This window comes from Hyaena hyaena, unplaced genomic scaffold (assembly GCF_003009895.1).
Source record: "Hyaena hyaena isolate Hyena2069 unplaced genomic scaffold, ASM300989v1 scaffold_414, whole genome shotgun sequence".
Lineage (NCBI taxonomy): Eukaryota > Metazoa > Chordata > Mammalia > Carnivora > Hyaenidae > Hyaena > Hyaena hyaena.
Window position 1 is genome coordinate 1,470,978 of NW_024081044.1, and position 10,792 is coordinate 1,481,769.

The 10,792-nt window shown below is 55.0% G+C and overlaps 1 protein-coding gene across 2 annotated transcripts; it reads left to right on the forward strand.

Moving 5' to 3' along the window:
* The first annotated feature begins 202 nt into the window (after window positions 1-202).
* RTBDN (retbindin) lies at window positions 203-8,838 on the forward strand. 2 transcript variants are annotated; one of them, XM_039252281.1, is made up of 6 exons: window positions 203-277; window positions 6,249-6,423; window positions 6,996-7,062; window positions 7,176-7,286; window positions 7,800-7,896; window positions 8,412-8,838. In XM_039252281.1, the coding sequence occupies exons 2-6, from the start codon at window positions 6,255-6,257 to the stop codon at window positions 8,637-8,639; spliced, it is 672 nt and encodes a 223-aa protein (XP_039108212.1). In that variant the 5' UTR covers window positions 203-277; window positions 6,249-6,254; the 3' UTR covers window positions 8,640-8,838. The 2 variants fall into 2 exon arrangements, with proteins under 2 accessions (XP_039108212.1, XP_039108213.1); XM_039252282.1 differs by having other exon boundaries at window positions 206-258.
* Window positions 8,839-10,792: the final 1,954 nt, after the last annotated feature.

Genomic DNA, 10,792 nt, shown 5'->3' on the forward strand with positions numbered 1-10,792 from the left:
GCCAAAGGTCCCTCCCACTCCCATGGACGGAAGACAGACATATGGTTGGAGTCAAAGAGAACACTGTCCAGGTCTGCAGCCATGCCCTCCTGAGCCGCGGGTGACCAGAAATCCATTCCAGGTTTTCCCTCTGTTTTTGCAGGATCAGTTTGAATGAGCAGCAGCTGGGACCAGCCGGCTGGGTTGGGCGACCGCAATGGCCCAAGCGAAATCTAGACCTGGAGTTTTCGGCCACGGAGGCCAGGATTCCAGATCCAGGTACACTCGGCCTTCGAGGGTGAGCCCCTGGGGACCTTTAAATACCTCCCGAGTAGTCCTCAAACCTAGCCCCATTTGGTAGTGCTCCTAAATATTCCAGAGTCGAAGAAAAGGGCAAACTGCAGAAGTAGGGGATTTGGATCCTTGGCGTCAGAGTAAACAGAGGCCACCTCCACCACTAGCTGCGGAGACGCTCTGCCTAGCGGATTCTGCTTCTCCCCTCCCTCCTCCCGCCTTCCCCCCCCCCCCCCGTGATTGATGGACGGCGCTGGGAATAGGGCTTTCGAACTCAGGATGCTGTTCATATATACAATCCCCGCTGAACAAAATTGNCCCCCCCCCCCCCCGTGATTGATGGACGGCGCTGGGAATAGGGCTTTCGAACTCAGGATGCTGTTCATATATACAATCCCCGCTGAACAAAATTGGGGGCCCTCGGATGCTCCGCAGTTGGGGGACAGCTGGGGGACAGCTTCTGGGGGACAGCATCAGTGGGTGAGGGTGTATCCAAGGCAGCAAAGTGGTTAACCCTGCCAGAAAGGAAGAGGTAGGGGCAGGACTCCGGCGGGATAGCCTGGCCAAGGGGATGCCTCCGGATGGAACAGTGGGTGAGTGGGAGGATCCCAGGCTGGGGGCGGGGCCTTGAGCGTTAGAACGCCCGCGTGGCGCTGAGCCAATGGGAGTCGGCGCCGGCCCGGAGGGCGGGAACACACCGTCTTGTAGACGCCGCCCCTTACCGCTCTTTTCCTGGGGACTCGACGGCGCGGACCCAGTCTGACAGCTTCAGCACTTGCTCGGGCTTTTTGGCTGCTTTCTCCCTTTTCTCAGAACCCCTTTCCCCACTCCAGCACTAAGATGGGTGGGAATCCAGGGAAGTTCTCAAGAGCCGCCGAAGGCTCTTAGATGGAGCCTTCTGGGATCTGCTGGAAAGCAAATTAGCTTTCCAACCCAGTTCTGTCTCCAGCATCCTCCAGATACCTGGGAAGTCCCTCCTACCATCTGACTCTGATTTTTCCTGCTGCAGCGACCAATCAGCTCATTTTCGTCTCCGACCTCAGGGATGGTGGGTTAGAGGAGTCCAAAAGTGGACGAGGCCCTGGATGAGGGTTTGAATCCTCTCCTTCTTTGTCCAAGCTCCAGGCTAGGATGTAGCCTGAGTCTGGAGCCACCTAAACTTTATCTAAACTCCTCCAGATTATGCAGCGTGGGTCTGGGCTCCAAGGAGGCTCAGAAGGACCAGACCCCGGGCAGGCCTCGGGGTGAAGCTTTGATCAGTTTCCTTGTGGGGGGGGGGTCAGTTTAGGGGCAACATCGAACCCTAGTATTAACCCTTAGAAATGCAGGAAGAAAATGCAGGTAGAAAAGGACTCTTCTCAGCTTCAAAATCCCCATCCATCTTGAAGGTGGGAGTTCCTGACGCCTGGATTTCCCCACACTCCACAATCCTCAGTGTCCCACTCTGTGCAGTGGACTCACTCCCGCGCCTGCGCAGCCTGGAGACCAGTATCTCCTAAGGCTGCAAGGAGCTAAAAATCGCTCCCGCCCACCCACAAGCTGGGCTGGACTTGAGGATCTCGCGGAGGGGGGGGGGAGGAGGGAGGGAGGGGGTTAGTGAAGGGAGGGGGAATGAGGAGGGAGGCTGTCTAGGGTGTCTGTCCAATTAGGGCAGTAGGAAGAATCCTGGTGGCTGGGTAGATGCATGGAGGTCGCAGGGGTTCCCCATGCCTCAGAAAGGGGTTCCTGGGGTGGTGAGGGGAGAGGCTGCAGTATAAACATGTTTACTGCCAATGCAGCACCGGTTGCCCCGAGGGGAGCGAGCCCTGGGGCAATAACTTTGCTCTGCGCCCCCTCACCCCCAGATTGGCGTTGCGCCAGGGCGATGACTTCGGTCCTAGCCCCCTCCCCCTCTGGCGAGCCAGGTGCCCCTCAGGCTATCCTCGAGGGGGAGCGCTAGGCTGCACCCCCTCCGTCAGCTCCCTGGAGCCCCGGGCGGCGCCTGAGGGGCGGGGTCGCCAGCGCGGCGGGACGCGCGGCTACCGAGTTCCCCTCTGGTAGCGTCCCGAGGCCATGGGAGGGGGCGCCCCAGCCGGTCCAGGCGCAAGTTCTCCCGCCCCCTGCCGGGCCCCGCCTCAGGGCTCCGACCCCTTCACCGCCACCCGGGACCGGGGCCGCCGCGTACCTGCAGCCTCCGGCGGCGAATCAGGCCCGAATCGTCCATGGCGGCGGCGGCTTCGGCCCCGGGGAGGGAGGAGGGAGGTGGCGGTAGCGGCGGCGGCGGGAGGAGGGAAGAGGGAGGGAGTGAGAAGCCGCGGGGACCGCGGCGGCGGCGGCGGCGGCGGCGGGGGGGGGGGGGGGCGGGGGCGGAGCAAAGTGGGGCGGACCCGGCGCCGTCACTGCGTCTGGGCGCCCGAGCCCGGCCTCGGCCAAGGCTGCCCGCGCGGGGGGTGCGGGCGGGGGGTAGAGCTGGGAGGGGGCAAGCGAGGGAGGAGCTTCCATATACCCCCAAGGGAGCCAAGCTACGGAGAGACCCCTATAAGGAGAAACACTCCAGGAGAGAAACATGCGGGTGGATAGACCTCCAACCCAAGAAACACCCAAGGGAAACATTCTCACTAAGATATATTCCTTATGAGGGCACCCCCCTCCCCGCAGCGACCCCCTCAGGGAGACACATGCCCACGGATTGATAGTCTCCATGGGGAGGCCCTCTCCAATCAGTAACTCTCCCCTCACCCTGAAAATCATTCCTACGGCAGATGGTCTCTGAGAGGTGACGCTGCCTCTAAGAAGCCCCCTGCTGCCCCCAGGAAGAGACATTTCCGCAGAGAAAAATCCCCACGGATGAATGTGGGGAGCCTACTGAAGATATCCCCAACGAAAGGCCTCCTGAAAGCCAAATTCTTTGTGGGAAATTGCCCCCACCCACGAGACCCCCACATCCTGAGAAGATACATTTTCACAGAGTGACATTTACATTGAGGACACCCATCCTTGCGGGAGATGCTCCCACAGAAAAACATTTTGCATGCCTATACATCCCCCTTCCCAATCAGAGCCTCTTCAGGGAACCCTGCAGCCCCTCTAACGACCCCCTCCCTCACCGTCAGGATTAAGTAGCGAGGCCAGGCTGGGCTATATTTATAGGAGCGATTAGCTGGTAGTTGGGGAGGGGGGCAGCTGAAGCGATTTTCACACACACGCGCGCGCACACACGCACTCAGTGTTCCTACACAAGCCGAGTGTGCTTCCCAGAGTTGGTGCGGAAAGCGTAGGTGACCTCTCCACTCCAAGTCTAGGCATTGTGGAGTGGCAGGGTGGGAAGGGGGCTTCCCAAGGGTCCTGGCCCATAACTGGCCAGGAAGCCCCTGGAGGGCGCGGTCACCGAGGGGAGCGACCCCTGCCGGCCAATGAGGGTGACGGCAAGGTCTAGGTCCAGGTGTTCCCCAGACGCTTGTTTCCTCATCTCTGCGCCTTTGCCCGAGTTATCTTAGTAGTTTTCTCTGTTTGTCGACATGTTTGTTTGCCATCTCGCTGAGTCTGTTTCTCAAACTTCTCTGTCAAAGGCCCAGACTACGCTTTCGTCACCCACTCTAAATCTGGCTTCGCGGGAGCTCTCCGTGGTGCTGATCTCATGAGCTCCTGTCCACGGTGCTGAATTCTGAGGGCACCGTTGGGGGCTAAGGTCAGGGAAGGGAAAGGGTTGGTGAAAGGTATCGCCCAATGATTGGACATATCTGACACATGAGCACCCTGGACTACACCAAAATGGACGAGGGAAAGGTGAGATCCACTCTATCTTGATTGCTGAAGCCTATAGGACATCAGTGGGTGCCCCATTAGGGGCCAGGAGACATCACTTCCTTAATGGTTCATTTACTCAACACATACGGAGCACCCACTGTGTGTAAAATAGTGTTTTGAGATCTGACAGTCCCACAGTGAAAGAGACAGGCAAAAATCCTGCGTTAGGCTGAGAAGACAGGGAGATTTGTGGTAGTGGTCATTGCTCACAAAAACACATGCACACACTACAAGCACAGGCGCACACACACTACAAACATACACATAAACACGAACATACCAACACATGATCAGGATACAGACTCATATACACATAGTCACACACTCTGCAAATGTGTATTTCTCAAAAATACACACACATGCAAACACATTCTCAGCAAACACTCACACACAAACATATATACACATTGCAAATATGCACTTAGCAAACACAGACACACTGAATCCTATGCAAACACATAAACACAGAATGCAAACACAAAGTCAGCAAATACAGACACACACAAACACATATCACAAACACATATAGACATCAACTCACACTCTGCAAAGACACATACGCAAACACTGTAGTGTTAGAAAACATAGATACACACATACACAGCAAATACAAACACAAACGATATATATAAACACTCAACAAACACAGGCACACGCACACAATGCCAAAATCAATCTCAGCTCAGCTACACACAAACTCTCTTCCGAAATATAGACACAGTATCCTCCCAACACGACACATGGACACACACACACACACACACACACACTCAGGTACCCACTGCAGGGTTGTTCTTCTTACCAGACTCGCCCACTAGAATGTCAGCTCTGTGAGGTTGAGATGTTCATTTCTTGGTCACTACTTCATCCCCAGAACATGGGACACAATAGATACTCAATAAACATTTGTTGAATGAATTGAGGGAATGTTTGTAAGAAATTCGCATTCACAGAAACTGCAGAGAAACACACACACGTTTCCGATGCAGACACACTCCCTCTCCACACACACCAACACTCCTTTGTGTTCACTAATGGTCAACTTTCATGGTCACCAACCTTTATCCACTGACTTATCCACAACATTCTCACTGGATAGCCATCCTAATCCTACTTCCCCCTCCTTCACATTTATTATATCGTATTCAGTTGGGCACACTTAGCTTGAGATACATACAGGCCTCCTCGGCCAGATTTTGAACACACACACACACACACACACACACAGTGAGCCGAAAGTCACACATACCATACCATACCCTCACCCAACAAACATACATGCTCTACACACGCACAGCCATACAAACACACTCTCATCTCACACATATACACACAGATTGAGTTTAAGCCACAATCTCAATATAATGGTCAATACAGGATATACACGCAGCAGTCCCAGGGCCATCGGGCTTTGGTCAGCTAGAGCGGGGGGTGGAGCCGTAGGAAACTCCTCCTCTGCATCAGACCACACCCCCTTTGGCTGTCACTCTCTCGGACTTGACTCTGAGGTGTCTCAGCAGCGCCCTAGACCTCAGTCCACTTAACAGGTGAGGGGTAGGCCAAGAGGGCAGAGGAGGGGGAGGGAACTGTCTGATTTCCGCAGACCCTCAGCTTTCCCTACCCTGGGGCTTTTGGATTCTAGCGGCAAAACTCAAGTCCTGCCACAGCCGAGCTTGGCTCCAAAGGGCCAGCCGTAGTGGAAGTCCCTAAGCCGATTGTGTGCCGAGAGAAGGTGACCATGAAAGGGGCCAGCAGGGATCAAGAGGGAGGGATGAGACTGGGCAGAAGAGCAGGAGGAATTACTGGACAGAAGAGCGAGACTGAAAGATCTGGGGAGTCCCTTCAGTTCTGAAGACAACGGGGGTCACCTGAGGGTTGACAGGGTGGGGGATCCTTGTGGGTGTGAGGGGGGAGGGGCACCATGGTCAAACTAGAGGGTGGGGCACATTGGGCCTAAAGGGATGGAGGGTACATGAGTCTGATGGGGGGAGAAGGGGCTTCTGGGTCAGAGGCAGGACTTGATAGCCCCCTGGGATTTGAAGGTCCTTGGTCATTGCCTCCTCATCAACTGCTCATTCTCTGTTCTGTCTCACACTGTCTCCTGAGTACGCATCAGGAGGGTGCCACCCTGAGCTTCCAGAAAGGGACAGCCAAACCTCATCCCATACCCCAGCTTACTCTTATCTCAGGTGGATATGGCCTGCAGAGGCCACACTCGACCCAGGGGCCTGGCCTGGGCCCTGAGACTGACTCTGGTGTGGATCCTGCTGGGGGCCTGTGGAGGGAGCCGCCCACTCCCAGGTCTGTCCCGGAGACACCAAAGGCTGGCGACCGATCTCAGCACAGGCCAGCAGCACCTTGCAGGTGAGCACTCCGGACCCTGCCTAACCTCCAACACCCAGGAAACCCCATGCCACCATAACAATATCAAATTTTCCTTATGAGAGGGGCTTAGGATGAAACACGGTTGGGGGAGGTGGGCAGTCAGGGCTCGTACTGAAGAAAAGTAGTTAAAACGTAAAGATTCTGGAATCAGACTGCCCGGGATCAAATCCCAACTCTGCCACTTCATAATTGTGTGATTCAGCAAGTCACTTAATCTCTTTGGGCTTTATGGAGACCATTAAAAAGGGAGAGAAATATTAGACCTATCTCATAGGGGTGTTGTGAAGTTGTGTATGTAAGCATATGAAAACGTATACCACCACCAGGGACATAATAAATGATAAACTGATTATGATAAGTTATTATTATTATTCGAAATTGCATTTGGATACCAAGAGAAGTGTCTTTAAGTTTTATATTTGAGGAGCACTGACATAACTGGGGTCTCCCCTGTTCAAGGGACCCCCAGGCCTTGGTTCCCCAATCCTACCCAAGGATCTAAGACCCCACCTCACAGGAGTCCCCTTCTCCATGGTCCTGTTGTCCCTCAGAGATGGACACACCAGAGGCATCAGACCCTGGGACGGTCCCAAAACGCTGTGGGGAGCTGAGCCCTGGGTGAGTACAGTACCCGCCAGCGTTTCATTGTGTTTTTTGCTTCCGTTGTCCCCGCCAGGGGCCACAGCCCCGGACATCCTGACCCAAACGAGCCTGTCTTTCCCGATGTTCAGGTGCGAATCCTTCCTGGGACACCTCCAAGTTGCCCTCCACAGTCGCATCCGCCTGCTGTTACTGGGGATAGGCCAGCTGCAGCCGCTCTGTTCTGAGCTCTGCGATGTCTGGTAGGGAAGGCGGGGCATGAGGGGCGTGTCCTATGGGTTGGGCGGGATCTGCAGCTTGCTCGTCCTAGTGTTTGAAAGGGGCGTGGCCTGCCTCCAACAAGGCCAAGGTCTAAAAATGAGGCCCAGAGTTTAGAGACCAGGTAGAAAGGGACTGGGCCTGTAGAAGGGCCGGCTTTTAAGATTGGCAGGATGGAGGCGTGGCCTTCCACGGACCTGGGAGTTTTAAGGGGAGGGGCCTCTTGCTAGGAAAGCGAGCCAAAAAGATAGGGAAAGGGCTACCCTGAAATAGATGGTCTGAAGTCTGCAGGGTTGAGGCCGATTGTGACCGGGCCCCGGGTATGTGTGGAGAATACAGGGTAGGGTGAAATCGGGAGGGCGGCGTCTGGGGTGCGTGGCCCTAAGAGGCGGGGTCTGGGGGCGAGACAACACTGAGCGAAGCCTTGAAGGGCAGGGATCCCAACAGAACGGGACTGCGGAGACTTTACCCACCTTCTCTCCACACACTATCTGCAGGTTTGCAACTTGCGAAAGTGATATTACCTGCGGCCCAACTTGGCTCCCGTTCCCAGAAAAGAGGGGCTGTGAGCCTGGGTGCACTACCTATGAGCAGGTGAGCTTGAGAAAGAGGGTGCGGAAAAGAGACTGCGACGTCCCCTTACTATGTCCTGTCTTAACCGCTCTAGGCCCCGGAGCCTGGACAAGGCTCCTGCTGCCACCCTTCCCCCTTCCGCAGCCCAATCTTTAGGGATAGGTCTGTACGCTCTCTAGGGCCCATTGAGTCTGGATTTGGCCTTCCCGGGGGACTGTCTAGGCCCATCCACAGGAGAATCAGAAGCCCGAATCACCTTCCCTAAAGCCCCAGTCTTAATCTGGCCCTCCCCCACCCCAGCCCTGGGACCCAGGAAGAATAACTCGCCCTCCCCAGTACTCTGCTCTTGCTATGGCCCTGTCCCCACACTCCCGGGAGGACCTAAAGCCCAAAGCGGGTAACTGCCCGCCCCTAGGCCGCGCCTCTGTCCTGGTCCCTACTTGCAAAGAAACTCGGGGACTCTACTTTTCCAACGCTTTGTCCCCCAATTGCCTGGACTCCACCCCCTCGGACCCTAACTCCACCCCCTTTCCCAGACCTTCGCCGACGGGGCGGACCTTTGCCGCTCAGTTCTGGGCTACGTGCTGCCGGTGGCAGCTCCTGGCGCCGATCACTGCCTCAACATTTCCATCTCGGTACTGCCGGATCGCAGACACGAACGGAGGGCCCGGGAAATCAGTTCCCCGCGCTCCCGCCGCTCCCGCGCCTGGATCCTGGATGCCGTGGGCAGCGGGAGTGGCAGTGGAAGCGGCAGCGGCCCGTAGGGGGTGCCGGGCCTCGGACGAAAGATGCGTCCCTTCCCCCGAGCCGACCGACACCCAGAGCTCCACCCCTCTCCCTCTCTGCTTTCTAGTTCCAGAGTGCTGTCCCTCCTCCTGGAGTCCCAGAGACTAGCCCTTCTCTGGGTTATCAGACAAATAACCCAAATCTAGCTCATTTTCCCCTCTTCCCCCACTGAATAAAGTCGCCAGCTCGAGAATACTGTGATGCGGCTGCTTCTTGGGGAAACAGGCGCAAAGGACAGTTGCAAGTGAGAAGTGTCTCACTTCAGAGCCTTAGGTCTGAGAGTTAATAAGTGACTCACACTAGCATGTAAATGAGTCTATATTCTGAGCGATTTCACAGCTTGGAATATCCAGGTGTCAGAAATGGAGGGGAGTCCAAGAGAGGGGCTGACAGTAGCAAGAGGTATGCTCCCCAACTGCGTGCCATGGGGCCCAGGAAGCTCCTTGACTTGGCCAGGCCTCAAGACAAGCTTCATGGGCCCCCCCTCTGAGCAGACCCAACAGTGGCCGACATAATGCCCCCTTCATTCCTTCCTCCCTTTCTTCCAAATCCCAGTTCTAGACCTCAAAGGACTTGACTCAGATTTAAGATCTGGATGGAAGCATTACTCCCAACCCTCCTCCTCCCCCCAGGCCCTATGACAGCCACAGTTTTGTCACCAGTAAAGCAGGGGTAATGTGCCTCTTAGTTCCGTTCAATAGGACAAGATTCATGGATGGTTCCTGTGCCCAGACCCTGCTGAGTTAGGTAGATCAGGCCCATTCTCTGCTCTCCGGGAAGATGGAATAGCATAAGAGAAGCAAGAGAAACTCAAAGTACCTTTAGCCAACTGTGTTAAGCTTCAGAAATGGCTATATCTAGGTCCTTAAATGAGGTTAGGAATCTTCTTCTTGGCTATACTTTTGGACAGGATCTCCTCAGAGTAGCAAAGATGAACCAGCAACTACGTGACTCCAGTGGGTCTATTTCTCTGTAAAACCAGCAAAGTTTCCAGTGCTGGCACTCAATGATCCAGTTTGATCATGAGCCCATAACCAAACCAACCACTGTGCCCCGAGGGATGCTGTGTTCTCGCTGGCCTCATAATGGGTCATGGGCTTGTGCTGGAAGGCCCAAGGTGAGCTCAGTTCCATTTAAACTGTATGGACTGAGGAGGTGGGGATGCAGGAGGAGTGGCCCCGAAGGAAAATCAGGTGTTGGAACCAGAAGAGAAAGGAGTGCCAGGCAGGGAGTCACGCTATATTGGGCACAGAGACTGCGGGCTATGACCCTGACTCTGTAGTAGGTCTACGAGGCTCACATCCCAGTTCTACCGTTTCCTCATGCTGTAACTTTGGGAATGTTGCCCAGCCATTTCCAGTTTGTTTCTTTATCTGTGAAACGGGGAGGAGAACTTCCTCTCTCCTAGGGCTGTTGGGTGAAATCAATCAGTTAATGCAAGTTGCTCTGGTTGGACAGTGCTGTGTAACACCTCCAGACTTAGCGGTGTGAGATGACATTGTTTCTTTTTTCATGGTTCTGGTGGTGGCTCTTGTTCAATCAAGGTCTCTAATGCAATTACAGCAACTGGTTGGGGCCAGGCTCACCCAGAATTGCCAACCAGAATCGCTACTCCTGGCCTCTCCCTGTGGCTGGGGCCTCCTCACAGCACGGCAGCTGCGCTCCAAGAGAGCTAGGTTGAAGCTGTCTCCTATCAAGGTTGCCTCCGCTTTCTGTTCACTGAAATTGCGTTGCTAGAGCCGGCTCAGATTCAAGGGGAAGCATCCAGACCCCACCTCCTAATGGGAGAGGTATCAAGCAAAACACTTAGAAAGCGCCTGGCACATGGGGTGCCTGGGTGGCTCAGTTGGTTAACCGTCCCAACTTCAGCTCCAGTTATGAACTCGGGTTTCATAAGTTCGAGTCCCGTTTCGGGCTCTGTGCTGACAGCTCAGAGCCTGGAGCCTGCTTTGGATTCTGTGTCTCCCTCACTCTCTGCCCCTCCCCTGCTCACAATCTCTTTCTCAAAAATAAATATTAAAAAAAAAAAACAAAAAAAACAAATGGGGCACCTGGGTGGCTCGGTTAAGCGTCTGACTTCAGCTCACGTCACGATCTCGCGGTTCGTGGGTTCGAGCCCCGCATCGGGCTC